This window comes from Misgurnus anguillicaudatus, chromosome 22 (genome assembly GCF_027580225.2).
Source record: "Misgurnus anguillicaudatus chromosome 22, ASM2758022v2, whole genome shotgun sequence".
Classification (NCBI taxonomy): Eukaryota; Metazoa; Chordata; class Actinopteri; order Cypriniformes; family Cobitidae; genus Misgurnus; species Misgurnus anguillicaudatus.
Window position 1 is genome coordinate 13,115,417 of NC_073358.2, and position 15,575 is coordinate 13,130,991.

The window sequence follows — 15,575 nt, forward strand, 5'->3', positions numbered from 1 at the left end:
TGCAGCGCGTCCACTGGACAGTCCTTAGTCGACTTGCTAAAAGAGGTCCTTGAGCATCTGAAACTGGACTCAAGTCTGTGCATTGGAAATGCAACAGATGGAGCTTCAAATATGCAGGGGAATTACAGACGCTTCTCTGCACTGCTGGCATCACAGTCCCCCAACCATGTACAGGTATGGTGCTATTCACATGTACTCAATCTTGTGCTGTCTGATACCACTCAAATAGTGATAGAGAGTGGATCACTGTTTGATCTCCTCAATGACACAGCAGGTTTCATCAGGAAGTCATATGTTTGGATAGTTTGGAAAGCCTTAAGACAGTTTATACATTGATGTGTTGTCCACGCTCAAAGCCATACAGGAACTGAAGACTGTGAAAGGAAATGTACGCACCAAACCCAGATGATACAAAGAGGGCCTACTCAGGTATGAGACAATACTGACAGCTCAATTATTCCTTAGGATATTTGAGCATACATCACCATTGTCAAAGTACCTTCAGACGGATGGGATGGACATCCTCTCTGCCCATAGGATGGTCATGTCAACACAAGATGCCCTAAAAAAGATGGCGAGAGATTTCCAGGCCGTCAAAGCTGCTGCTGATGATTTTGTAAAATGATCCGTACAGATCATGACCCACGGTTCTGCTCGCTTGCAATTCGCAGATTAAAATGCAAATTTAAATAGGGTGAAAGTTGATAATTTGCACACGTTTCAAAGACTTGCAAATGTTAACACTTAAGTGATTTTAAACAATTTAACCGCAAAAAGGCGCTAAAGCGAGCAATTTTCTGTACGCACAGACGCACATGCGGTTGAATGTGTACGGTCAAAATCAAATGTGATTATCCCTATGCCCTTTAAAGATCAGAACTCCCGATGTACAAACCAGAGAGAGAGCTGCACCGCTGCGTCCCACACTGTAGTCCATCAAAATACATCTGACGAACAAAGCACCGAAAAACAACACAACCCTCACTCCACGTGCAGCGATCGTCCATGCTGCATCTTCTTCCCGAAGTGACGTTTGGAATTCATCCTCTGTCTGTGTGTATGCGCGTGTTTAAGTTTAAGTGCACTTTTGACAGCATAAACAATCGCTCCACACAAAGTGAAAACCATGCTGTCCCTCAGTGCTTCACTCGTCAAATGCATCCCAACGGACCACAGTACAAGACACAGCAGTGGAACTCCCTCTCAAGTCCACACACCAAGAGCTCTGATCCCAAAAGGGCACAGGGCACATTCAAGGGCATAGGACACATTCAACCGCATGCACGGAGAGACACGTTTTAAAAAGCAAGTGAACCACAGTATTCTTTTTCTAATAAAAACATTTGTTTAGGTTGTTTGCCAATAAATGACATGGCAGAAATAGTCCTTGTATTAATTCATGTATAATGCTGAAACAAATGTAGGCATGTCAGAAGAGTTATGCAGTTATGCCGCTTACATAATGTAGCCTTTTTTTATGTTTGATGACAAGATAGAGACTTAAGGAAAATGATGTAGACTAATAATTTAAGTTAAATTTACTAATGATCAGTCTACTTTTTTGTTTGTCCCACAGCTGACATGGAACGTTATTAACCAGTTCGGGAATACATTTTTTTGTTGTAACCGGTTCAGGAATGTCAATTTTAGGGTTGAACCGAAAACCAGAAACGTTAAAATACTGTTTCTGTTTGGAACAAACCTATTGGGAAAAAATTTGGTTCAAAGCCCTGACCTTGCACTAAACTAACAAATTAAATTTATAAATTATTACAAAAAATACCATCAGTAAGTGTTTCTGTTTTGATTTATTTTGGATTGTTTTCTGTCATAGTATTGACTTTCATTATGTTCCATCTTTGTTATTCCACAGTTTTAATGAATTTGCTATTATATGTGGAAAAATATTAATAAGTGAAAGTGATCCTAAAACTTTTGAATGGGTAGTCAATGTTACATAAGCTAGTTGGACAGAAAAAATAATAATACCGCTCTATGTGTAATTGCATAGCAAGCTACATAATAATATATTATACTTCAATATATATATCGGTATACATACTTTTATCCTCTGTATGTACTCTTTTTATATCTGTAGTTTAATACGGCATTACATCTACTGCTCTGCCTCCTTATGCGGTGTCTCCATCATACAAATCAACAAATGAAGAGTTCCGTTGCAAAACGAGATAACCACCGTTTTGTTAATTGTTCAGAAATCTCGTTTTTTGGTTGTGCATTCCAATTAATTTCAATTCAACTGCAGTTGGTTTGTTTTGATTTAAACCTTCTTAACTTAAAAAATACAGCTAAGTAGCACCATACAACAAAATAATAACATGATAACATAATAATAAACATGTTTTGACAAAAATGTAAAAAAATTGATTTATCTCGTTTTGCAACGAAACTCTTCAAATCTTCTCTAGACAAACACTACTAGATTAACTGATCGCATGGTGACAATGATGTGATTGACGTGAGGTTCAGATGAGGAATTAAAATCCAATCACGCATTCCGTTATCCTCGCAATCACGGAGCGCGCGGCTCATGGCTGCGTAGCAACGGGTGACGCCACGCCACGGAGCGCAACTTCAGCTCCCGAGCACTTTAGAAAGTAAGAAACGCCTTGACTTGTTTTAACACGCGTTGTTAGATGCGACATGTGAACAAACCCTTAAATATTTAATTAAATAAACAAAGTGAATTAAATTCTTTCTGCTGGCCAGATTATGTTATATTGTTGAAAGGTGCGTTGAAAGAGGGGGAGGGCGTGCCGCAAATGGGCCGCTGGCCGGGAGTTTGAGACCACTGCTCTACGTTGTTATATATTAAAGATACTTGTATGATGATCATTTTGCTCATTCAGTTATCATTCTTGTCCCTCTCTCTTTCTTAGGATGCCCTCTTGTATAGGGCCTACTCCACTGCCACCTTTGATCACCAGGGAGTCAGTCAAGAGTTAGGGTGCGTCTCATTTCTCTGTCTTACCACTTCCCCTTACCCCTACCCCTCGGTTTTGCGCGTTCATGTGAGGCGAAGTGGCGTCTCAATTCTCCATTTGATCGAGAGCTAGGGCCAAGACGTAAGGCTACACAGCCCTTGAAATGAAGTGTGATAAGGACCACACTTGAAAGAGAGGGGTACACGTAAACGTAGGAATTTCTCAGGAGAGCCGGCATCAATATGTTTTATGGCTGAACGTTGAACTGTCAAGGAGTCGCACAAATGAAAGTAACGTTATTTTCGGCAGTTTAATTGAAATTATATTATGACACGCATGTTTTATGATACTTTTAATAAAATGTTCAAGCGGTTTTAAGTGTAATTTTTTTGTTTTGAATCGCTAGTTAAGGCGCTAGCTAGCAGCTAAGTTATGCGCTATTTGTTGAGCTCAGCTCAGGCAATCGATACCACACCTGAGACGACGGTATCTTCTTTGTTTATGTCAACACTTGTCTGTTTAAGTAGCAGCCAGTTAGCATCAAGGGAAGGTGATGCAAACGGTAATTGAGTGGTGTCTCATTTTTTAGACGAACGATCTGTCTTACCCCTTCCCCTTCACTCGGTTTCGAGGGGCAAGGGGAAGACGAAGACAAAGGGGAAGGGGTAAGACAGAGAAATGAGATTGGCCCTTAGTACCTTGTTCCACTTGCACTGGTACACTGGTCCATGGCACTTAGTTCTCAGCTTTGTAGGGTTTTTTGGGAATGGAACAGTACATATGCTTATCCACAGTGGCCGCAAGGATGCTGTACTGCTTGTTTGTGTCCAACCGATTGTGGTGGGCCGGTCTGAGCAAAAATGCCAGGGCCCTTTTTTGTCCAGCCCTGGTACAGTATGTAATGTCTAAAAAATAAAATGACACAAGCAATGTGTAGATCTCACCACCTATAGCTTCATTTACTATATGAAACATATCATTTAAAAGACGTCAATTGTAATTTTAACAACGTTCTTACTGTCACAGCCACCTCTCCGTGTTTACTTTTGTGCCGTGTGTTATGCTCCCTCTACAGTTGCGCTGTAGTACTGTGGGGAGTAATCAGGTGGATTGGGATTACCGGTGCACAGGTGTGCCCGTCTATAAAAACACCCTGACTTGCGATGCCAAAAGCTGACACCGATCCCTGGCCAGGACCAAGACGTAATCAGGCGCTGCTGTGAATTTTAAACGCCCGCATAGCCATATTTTTGTGATGATTGCTTAGAATAAACATATATTTTGAAACTGCCGTTCTTGCATCCTCCTCCTTCATTGTTTTTCCCTATGGAGGGCATAACACTACATAAACCATAACGCGATTTTGTAGGAATTGTAATAAGGCACTTAAAAAACTAGCCATGAGGAGTTTTTTCAGCCAATGGAATTGCGGGGGGTCCTGAGGGGGCAGAACTACCAGGGGGGACAGAATTGTTCATGACACCCGCCGCAGAATCCGACGAACCCCCCTTTTTTGCTCTGCGGCGAGGAGCCTCTCAACTAAGGTGCCTCCTGAGCTAGACTGTCTAGAGCCTCTCCACTGAAGCGGATAAAATGCCAGCCTTCTTTAGCTGTAAGGTCCTCTGCACCTTTAGCCAAATAAAACTCCAAAGAGGGTCTGTTCCAATCCAGAACTGAGAGCTGTAAACGCATGCACTGCTTCTCTTTGCCCACCTATAGACAAGATAGATAGACAGACAGATAGAAATTTTGATTTAATAAAAATGTAAGTACAAACTAAGATTTATTTACATATAATTGTTTAAACGTTAGGCTTTTAATGCATTTAATGAAGACACAAATAAGCCCAAACACTTACTTTGGCAACAGTTGCCATTAAAGCCTTCCCAATGCCTTTACCTAGGGAAAGCAGAAATTACTTAATCAATGAACAGTCAAGTATTACTCAAGAGTTGATAACAAATAACATATGCTTTAACTTTCATTGTATAATTTCAAACATCCACTTAATTTGTTGGTACTCATGCAGTAAGCAAGATATTGTAATAAGCTAAGTTTTTCAGAAAAATTAGACCCAGCCCTCTACTTCCTGCCTTAATGACCTCAGTAGAATGGTTTTCTGACTAAACTAGTCCACCCACAGGAATACGTCAGTCGCCAGCTAAGCTAACCACAAGCTAAGATGCTATCGAATCACAACACACTAAACAAGCTACACAATCAGAACACGATACTTATTTCTGAAGGAGGGACTTCATACAAAAAGGAAGAAATCAGCCCGTTTTGAGGACAGTGAAACCAGCAGTATAAATACATGTTATATTCCGCGCCATAAACACAATCAAAGCTTCAAAAACACAGAAAGAACAGGAGCTTTAATGGTTAAAGCCACCATAAAATGGCCTAACGACACCCCTGGTAGTGAGCACAATGTGTTTTACATCTTTTCTGACTTCTAGCGCGAAACACACAGTCTACAGCACTATCTTTAGAGTTTCATTGATAAAACTAAAGCGGCTGATCTCCACGTCTTTCGTTAGTTTTATTTTGCAAGCATGTGAAAGTTTTGCAAGCTTATTCCATAAATCTCACTGAAATATTAGAGAAAGCTTTTACATATACATGTACAAAACACTGTGCAGCATCTTTACTAACAACACAAGCAGCGGATTGATATTAGTTTGCCTCCATTTAAACCCTTCATTTGTCCCGCTTGCATTTAAATGACAGCAGAGAGACTCACCCACTAGGGCTGCAGCTATCGATTCTTTTTGTAATCGATTAATCTAGCACTGAATCGATCGATTAATCGAGTAATCGGATAATTTTTTTGTGTGTTTTTAAACAACTAAAACAAATAATTCATAACAAAAATGGCTTGGCTGTAAAATGTTCAAGCATTTGGCTTTTATTTCTAAAAAAACAGAGGTATTTGGCTCCAAGAAATAAGCCTATTTATTTCAATTTTTTACCCATTTAGTGTTTATAAGTGCCAGTGCCAACAATTAAACACTTTAATTTATTAATATGCACAACAGGTTTCATGCTGTAATCTAGCCCTGACGTCAGAGTAAATATCTGGTTTATGTACATTTCTACACCTGCAGCATTTACCATTAGGCTACTAACATATAATATATCATTTCTGGGGTGAGCCTATTTGCTATGGTAACAACCTGTGTGTATGCGCGCACGTGCACTAGTGTTTGTCTGTGCACGCGTTCTGTGGGTGAGGAAGAGTGACACCCCAGTCAGACGTTCAGTTGCTTCATTGTATTTTGGTACTGCAGAAATACATACATTCATTTTCAATAGAACGCTGCATTTGGTTTGCATCACTTGCATTGCGGTGCATTTTAGGTTAAGAATCCGTTCGAAAAATCACAACATCACGTCCCGCTGTATACAGTGAATGCATGCTGAAATTATTGTTGCGTGGCTACGTAAAAGTTTAAGCATATGTGATGCATTGCGCGATCGGTCTGACTCGCGTGAGAGAGAATAACTTCCTTATGCTAAACTCCAATAAGACAGAGATTATTATTATTGAACAAAATATGTCAAATTACAAGTTGCCCATATATGATTGCACTGTGGTGCCGTTTTTTGGTACACACACCTGTAAAGTGCATGCGTGCATCTGAAGGGGTTCTTTTTTAATCTATACTGTTCTGCAATTGAACGTGAACACGTTTACTACTTAAAAACAACAAAGCTAAACATCATATCTAGTCAAACCGCATAACGACATCGCTACAAATACAGTATGGGATTAAAATCAGTGGAAGCTACGTTACCTTGTTTCATCGACGCTTGGTGAAACAACAGTGGATGTTTTCAGTTCAGATGCTGAATGTAATGATAATGTAATGATCCCAAACTTTAGACAGTCTCTCTCTGCTGTTTATGGACATATTCGCTCCGCCATCGCGCCAACTAAATTCAAAATGTACCACGCGCTATGATGTGCTTCCTGAACATTGAACAACGGTCCGTGTGAATCAGATCTCGGCGCGTGTAGTGCGCGTCATAGGAATTTAACGAGGCTTCGAGGCAGAATTTTTGCCTCGAGGAATTTTTTGAATCGAGTAAATCGAGTAACTCGATGAATCGTTTCAGCCCTATCACCCACCATCTTACACCGACCGTCCCCTTACAGTAATCAGGACAGAAGTGGTCGAAAGTGGATGAGACAGATTTCAATACCAGGTGTAAACAAAATGTGTCTCTCATGTCCACTCGTGATCCGATCAACGAAAACACATCTTAATACCCAGAGCTGATCCTCCCTATACACAGGCTATGCGAACTGCATAGGGCCTCGCACCACTAGGGGGCCCCCTTGTTATTAAAGAGTAACTAAACCCTAAACCAACTTTTTTAGTTAAAGATCTGTAAGAATGATGCTTTATTAGCGCTGTTCATTCATTTTACTAAGTTTTTTGACATTTGTATATAAAGTGTATCAATACTACAATATATGGTGTAAAAACTGAGTGCTGCCCTCTTCAGGTTGAACGGTGGCCACTGCAGTTTAATTTTCCTATTGGATGTTGGGTCCAAAAAGTAACTCGTGACGTAAGCAGATTCAAGCTCACCACGCCCTTGTTACAATCTCACTACACACTTAAGTTCGTCTCCTCTATCTCCGTTGGGATCTGCCCACTTTTCTTGCATTTTTCAAATATTGCCAGTGGGTGGAGTCAGGCTCTGACCAGGGGTTAAGTTACGCTTTAACTTCAAGCAGCGCTGCACAAACCAGCTGGCAAGTGACATCATTGTGCCGCGAGAGCCTTTTGAAATTATAACAAGCAGTCTGTTCTCAAGATAATTTCATTCCAAGTTGTAAACCATATACAGTGCTTCCGGTCTATGACACCGAAGCCCGGCGCATATAATGGCGCTTTTCCATTGCATAGTACCAGGCCCGGTACTAGGCTTGCTGGACTGGGGGGGCAGTCAGGATTTTTGGGTGGGCAGCCATTTCTCGACTAAAATGATTCATACACTTAAATTATGGATGTTTCAATCCAATATTACTTTGCATGCCTTATAATAAAAGGCAATTTATATGTCATTTTGCACGTTCAAATTTTAAAAGTAGATGCAATTAGATTAATGATTTATTATGTTATAATGATTACACTAGTTTGACACATTTAGTCACAGTTAATGAAATCAGGCAAGCAGGTGATATAAATATAAAGCTGTACATATAGCTATATTTTATTAATGTTTACACTGCATTTAATCTATTATTTCACTTATAGATAAATTAAAGCCATTCTTATACCTACCCTACCCAACATATGCCTTTATTTTAAATAAACACTTGTTAGGAACTTTATTTCCACTTCTCAAACATTTTCTTCATTTAAAATAATGTATTTTCAATGTGATATATGCGATAAGCTGTATTGTCATTAATTCCTGACCCTATCATGCTGCTGCAGCAACCTCAAATATCACAACAAAGCACAATGCTTTAAATAATATATTGTTGCATCAAGTAAGCAATTTGACATGCATTGCCTATAACAGCACCAGACAAAAGCGCAAGCCCTAAAATACTGTAAGTGTGATTTGCGACGAGACCAAAGATAAATCACACTGCTTTGTTCATAACACAGAAAATTAGATATTATAATACAACACAACATTATAAAATACAACGTTTTACCTTACGATGACCTTGCGGAGTGAAAGCTGAATGAGCTGATGAATGACGATGACAAAACCGCTAAAATTTGATTTTAAAACTGCACTGCACGCGATGCTCAGCTGTTACAATACTGTATATTTACTGTATAACCATCTTATATCATTTATATCTACTATATAGTATGCCACAACCAAACTGCATATTCTAATTTTAATAAACAGAACTACGTCTAAAACAAACACATTAAATGCTGCTGGAGACTTGCCATTGGCTGTTGTATTTGCATGAATAAATAATGAGGTGAGTCTAAGAAAGGATAAGGGGCTATTTTGGGCATGTTTTACTATAAAAAAAGTTTTAATTTAATATGTGTCGGGTTATTACGTTTATGTAATACTAAATTGCATTGTTTTTGATATATATTTTAAAGATGCGATTTTTTTTGTTACCGTCATAGAGAACAGTAGTACTTTTCCTGTGACTTAAATACTGCTGAAAAGACCTTTAAGGTTTGAATAAGCTAATCAGACGATTGTGGGCGGGAGCTGTAAACGCTAGTGCTTGTCTAAAGAAGACGTTTTTTGTGTAAAGAGACTTCGTTATTTTAAGGTTGGCTGGACATTTTTTGGGGGGGCAGAAGGAAAATCTGGGGGGGCAATGCCCCCCCAGCCCCCCTGTAGACCCGGCCCTGCATAGTACCCCACGGTTTGGTCTGGTTTGGGTCGGGTCAGCTTACTTTTGGGAGCTTTTCCATTAGGTGGAGTACGTGGTACCCGATACTTTTTTCGTACCACCTCGGTTGGGGTTCCAAGCGACCCGAGCTGATACCAAACGTGACGCAAAAACACAGTAGATCACTGATATAGCGTCACGCTATAATGTTAGCTTTACCTTTAGTGCTAGCTTGCGCTGTCTCGAGCAAACATGTTGTCATCTGTGCTCTGCTATAAGTAAGTAGGTATGTTGCTAACTCCGCTGTCGCAGCTGACTTTTTGGTTCCGCTCAACGAAACTCAAGATTTCCTCAGGCGGCGCGCGGTGTTGTGGAAAATAATGCTTCTGTTGGTTTGTTGATGGCGAAATTTCTGAGTTTTTATTGTTAACATCACCGGAAGAAGCATAGGTACCTTTTCGTTTTCAGTCACCACCTTTCGTGTTTAACTACTGGCCGTGCGAGCTCGCCAAAGTCTGTTGTTTGTAAAATCATCGCTGTTTTTGCTGAAGTTGAGTAAAGACAGTCTTGAAATTGTAAAGACATTTAGTTTAATTGCTAAACTACAAGTGAACGAAATTTTAATAAATTTGAACGACTACCACAGGTGGTTTTACCTCTACCAAAATCTGCTTGAATGGTAAAGAATGGGAAGCAGCCGTATAGCCATATAGTATAGACTGAATAAAGAGTGTTATTTGGTGTAATTAGTGGTTTGTTTTTTTATATATCTGACTTTTCAGAAGTAGAATATGAAGAGGATATTGCAAACAGCTTATCCTGAAAGATTCAGGTCAATATCTCAAAAATTTTTAAAGTTATAGCTAAAAACTTCATAATTTTCATGATTCGGTCACACATTTTCTTGAATTTTATATGCTTAAATGCAACTTCAATGAGGCTCAGCGGAGCGCCGTCGACTGACGCCACTGGTCGGGTGTTTATACAGAAACTGTCATGTGAGACAGAGGTAGTGATAAACGCGATGTGCAAACATCTATTTGTGGTGGCCAATTTTAATTTTGTGGCGGATTGAGAAATAAATGAATATATGGGAATGTATACCGATGTATACCGACGCTCTCACTTGTATGATGTCACAGCATAGGCAGCACTAATATAACGACACGCCTATAATCCCGCCCACTATGAAGTGATACTAAACTCGAGGGAAAAGCTAACCACGCCAAAGTGAGGTGAGCTGACCCGACCCAAACTAAACTAAACCGTGGGGTAATGGAAAAGTGCCATAAGAGGGGTCAGAACAGTGTGTACCCGCAGAGAGCTTCTTGTGACTTCAGCTTGAATGTAATAGTGATAGAGTGATAAGGTGAAAAACCCGAAATCACAGCTGAGGGTAGAACCTCTACAGTCGAATGAAGAAACAAAAATTACTAAAAATAACAAAACCAGGACGAGTAAGAAAAGGGAACAAGAGTAAAAAAAGAAAATGGCCAAGTTTATATTAAGGAAAATGTCATGAAAGAGTTCAGAGGTTATGGGATGGGCTCTGAAATCCTGTTTCATAACCCCGCCTTCCCACCCGCGCTTGCAAACTCAAATCAGTGAGAGAATCGTGACAAAACTGCAAGCGCAGAGGGACCAGTAGATGTCGGGTTATTTCAGGAAATAGTTTTCCCTTCGTATGCAACAATTCATTTACAACTGGTTTATTTTACACACAGAGACAGATTCTACGCGATTAATTCATATTTGCCCTTCATAAATGTGTGCTTTTGATTGCACACCACTGTTTGCAGACTTGCAATACTTTTGGCAGAATTTCAGCGCAAAAACCGTGCCAAAAGTATAAGCGCGGAAAAACTGAGGTCAGATGCATACAGTTCATACTTATTTGCGTAAATATGAAGTTCCAGTTTTACAAGACACGAATTACACTTACAATTAACAGTAGAATGTTGTAAAACTTGTTTTCTTACGCTTGCAACTTGATTTACACCTTTACAAAACTGTTTTTGCACATGCAAATTTATTTTACGCTTGCAATGTCAAGTACATTCTTACTAATTTTATCCTGCGCATGCAAATCTTTTAGGCGTTAAATTACCTTCATAGAAATCGCACTAGACGTTCCATTGACTTCCATTCAAAACAGCGGAACAAAGCAACCTTCGCACAAAGCCGGCAGGCGCAAACAACCCACGAAATCACTCAGATCAAACACGCCGAGGAACCATCCGTCCACCCTGCCCGCCACAGAGCGCGAAAGATAAATTAACATATTTAATTTGGTCAACATAAAAACATGTCTCCCTCATTCTCCCAGCATCAAACCCGTGCAACAACGCTCCCTATTGGCCAGAGATGTCTTACCCGGACATTAAACTCGTACCTCATCGAGTCAACAGGGAAGCAATTCGTATTTATTTATTATGTCTTTATATTTAGAGTAATGAGTGCACTTTTCCGTCCAGCCATACAACTAAGGCTTAGCGATATTTCCAGCAATCACTGGATGGCGTTGTTACACAAATTTGACGCTGTGAGAATGAAAGAGACATGTTTTTATATTGACCAAATTAAATGTGTCAATGCATCTCTCGGGCTCCATGGCACGCAGGGTGGACAGATACTCGACATGTTTAATCTGAGTGATTTCACAAGTTATCTACGCCTGCCGGCTGTGTAAAAACGTTGCTTTGTTCTGCTATTTTGAATAAAGCCAATGGAAGCGCTGCTTTTTTATCCCCCGAAAAGGGGCGGTGACAAAATTTACAGTCAAGTTCCCGGATGTGCCGGTGTTGTGTCGAACTCAGTTCCCCCTATGTTTCCCTTTAGTGTAGTGCTTTTATAGCGTTTTCATCACGTTACATTTAGAAAGATTAAAGATTTGAATTGGTTATACTAAAAAGGCATAATATCATGTATTTTATAATACAATTTATTAAATATTTCATACATTTGACAGTTTTCTATTAGTGTATTTCTTTTAAAATATAGCCTGTCTTTTTCTCTTTTTTTTCTTTACTGGTTGTTTTAAAAATGTAATGTTTGCATACATATTTAAATAAATATTATACATATAGTATGATTCATACTGTAAAAATAATTGACTTACCATTAAGAACAATACAGATACATTACAGAAATGCACACATATACATCTCAGTAGCCATTAAAACTTTAAATATATAAATAATAAAACCTATAACGTGATAAAAACGCCATAAAAACACTACACTGAAGGGAAAAATAGGGGGAACACAGGGGGAACAGACCTCGACACAACACCTGTTGTCCGTATGGCGTTTGTATGAGATCGACAAGATCAACCTGCTCAAGATGTCTTCTAAGTAGACATCAGTGCGACAGACAATGTTGATTTAATTTAATATTCCTCTTTAATGCTGGGTAGATTGTTTTGTCCCTGAATAATAAACAAGTAATATTTGCAAAAAAGATACTTTCATTCCAGTTAGTCCATCCATGCACGATATCTTGATGCGCCTATCAACATGCGTCTTCATTTGGATATGGTTTAAAGATATCTGTCTGGAGCAGGAAAGACAAACCGCGACAAAATGAAGTTGAAGTAAAAAGATTAAGAACACATTAATGTTTTACATTCCTATTTAGGCATGAGCAATGGATTTATAACAAACACTGCAGTCTAAATAGATTCCGTTTTAGTTCAGTGTGTTTTGTTAGAAACTCCTGTTTGTTAGTGTGACTCCTGTTAGCATTTTAAAATAATGCACATTAGGTCTACTGTTTGCATATTTAGAGAATTATTGATGTTTTTTGGTATGTTTATCTTCTGATCATGCCTTAGTTTTTAAACAAATTGGAAAATCTGTTGAGTTGTTCGTTATAGTTTATCTGACAGCTATTTTGATTTGATTTATTCATAATTTTAAATTTGTTTCACAGATGTTCTACATCTCTTAAAAAATTATATATTTGGCAGTAGACCTTGTTTTCTAAGTACTAATGTAACAGATTAAGGGCTTTTCAGAAAACATGTGTCAATGTTCTGATGAGTGTCACAGTAATGTACATGGGCCTATAAAATAATACATGCAATAATAACTGCAATTATATAGTTCAAACAAAGATGGGGATAGAGAGGCAAACGTTACCAACTGCAGCTTCAAATAACCCATTAATTAAATAGATAAATAAGTACAATTATTTAATGTAGTCTTCAAAAAAAATACTCATAATGCTGTTTTGAATAGTGTATGTCAGCAAATAAGGTAAGAGTGCACAATGTGAAACAGTCATGGCTGTGTTTTATCATAAATAAAATAGTTATTGTCCAGTTAGAATCAAGGACTGGAACATGTTTGCCTTTAATTAACAGACAGTAAGGAGAGGACAGAAAGTAAAAGATGAAGAGAGAGGAATGGGACCGGCAAAGGATGCCAAGCCGCAACTTGAATAGCGTGTTGGATCACTGCCCACAACACGGCTCAGTCACTGTATAATAAAGATTGTTGAGACAGTGTCTGTTGTTTTTGTTAATGACAAATGCTCACCTCTGTAGTCTGGCATGACATATAAATCTTCTATAAACACAACCCTCCCTTTCCAGGTGCTATACGTATAGAAGAAGAGAGCATATCCAACTTTGGTATGTCCTGTTGCGGTATAAGAAAAAAGAAGATACAAAAACTCTTCAAGACATAATCACAGTGGACATTTTTGCAAACACTGAGGAAATCAGTATACATATCAGTATACATATCTGACAGGTGAATAATGTGGAGATAAAATCAATGTTGCAAGTAAATATGAGTGTGTGGCTGTTCATGCATCATGTGACTTTTGAGCTTTGCTTTGACAACTGAGATTAATTATTACAGGGTGTTCATGTGCAAAGATTTTTAAAGATCCAAGTTTATCAGTAGTCGTTCATATTGTTTACCATATTCCTCTTTATATATACCCTGGTGTTGTTTGGTCTTTTAGGAGTCATTATTACCATCTTTAGACTTTTGCTCCTCAGGCACCTCAGCTATAAGACATTGGTAATAAGGGTTTGAGCCAAATCCGTCCCTCTCCAACTCTGCAAAACAATTAAAAATAAAAACCCACACAACAAGAAACTATCTGCAGTAGGCTATGCAGAATAATGTATTACAAAATTTGTTTAAAGAGGTCGGCTAAGTTAAGTCACAACACCTTTATGGGATATCTTCACTTGGTCTGGCATATTTTCATAAACGGCCAGTTCCTACAATTAAAACACAGATAATCAAGTAAAGTCATCAATATTGATTGAATTAATGCACGTGGGAACTTCTGCTTACCATTATCATGCGTTCTATATCTCTGCAATCTTCAGGTTTGCCTGCACGAACAATGAACTTCATTTCGCGCAGTTAAACGTCGTCTCTTCAATGGTCTTTGCTACCTTTGATCAGGGAATAGTAGGTTTATCAAGATAGTATGTGTGTCTGCAGAAGGACAGCTTTGCGTCCGTTCACGGTTCTGGTTAGAGGGGATACAGCTATACGACCAAATCTCGCGGGATTTTGGTTTTAGGGTTAGGTTTGGGTTAGGTTTAGGATGAAAACAGTGGTTCTGTCTAGATATAATACTAAATCCCATAAAATCTTGGGTTTTGGGTTAGGTTTGAGGGTAGGATTATGATGAAAAAAGCGCTCATCCGGCGAGATTTTGTCCGTAGCTGTGTCCCTTCTAGCCACAAACCCCGCCCACTAGAGCCAACTGAGTGTTCAAGTACGTCATCTATGAGAGATTTTACGCAGCCTGGTCAGTGCTCAGCTTAACAGTATAAAATTACCAATATTTTGAAAGCTTCTTACAATGTTTGTTGCCGCTCAAATATGTACATTTGTTTATGATTTTTTTGTTATGTTTTGTAGTGTACTGTACATTGATGTACTCTATTTTATTATTGTAATTAAACGTATAGACTACAAAAGCTAGTAAATAGTTTAGTGTTAATATATTATCCCTGCTGAAAAAAACAACATGGTCCAGCATGAGAATTATGCTGGTCTATGCTGGTTTAGGTGGTGGTCACCAGCATACCAGCACCAAAACACAACATATGCTGGTATGACCAGCATGGGATGCTGGTGCTAATGCTGGTTTAGCTGGCGCTAATGCTGGTTTGATGCTGGTTTAGCTGGTGCTAATGCTGGTGGTGATGCTGGTTTGATGCTGGTTTAACTGGTGTTCACTAGCAAACCAGCACCAAAACACAACATATGCTGGTCTTGCTGGTATGCTGGTTTTTACAGCAGGGATAGTATAGGATTTACTGT

The 15,575-nt window shown here is 38.9% G+C and overlaps 1 protein-coding gene across 1 annotated transcript; it reads right to left on the bottom strand.

Moving 5' to 3' along the window:
* Positions 1-1,634: 1,634 nt before the first annotated feature.
* Positions 1,635-14,897, bottom strand: sat2b (spermidine/spermine N1-acetyltransferase family member 2b). The gene is made up of 6 exons (XM_055201044.2): positions 14,592-14,897; positions 14,464-14,515; positions 14,264-14,347; positions 13,818-13,919; positions 4,804-4,844; positions 1,635-4,658 (listed from the first exon to the last, which is right to left on the bottom strand). Exons 1-6 carry the CDS (start codon positions 14,652-14,654, stop codon positions 4,485-4,487), a joined length of 516 nt encoding a protein of 171 aa, XP_055057019.1. The 5' UTR covers positions 14,655-14,897; the 3' UTR covers positions 1,635-4,484.
* Between the last annotated feature and the right edge of the window lie 678 nt (positions 14,898-15,575).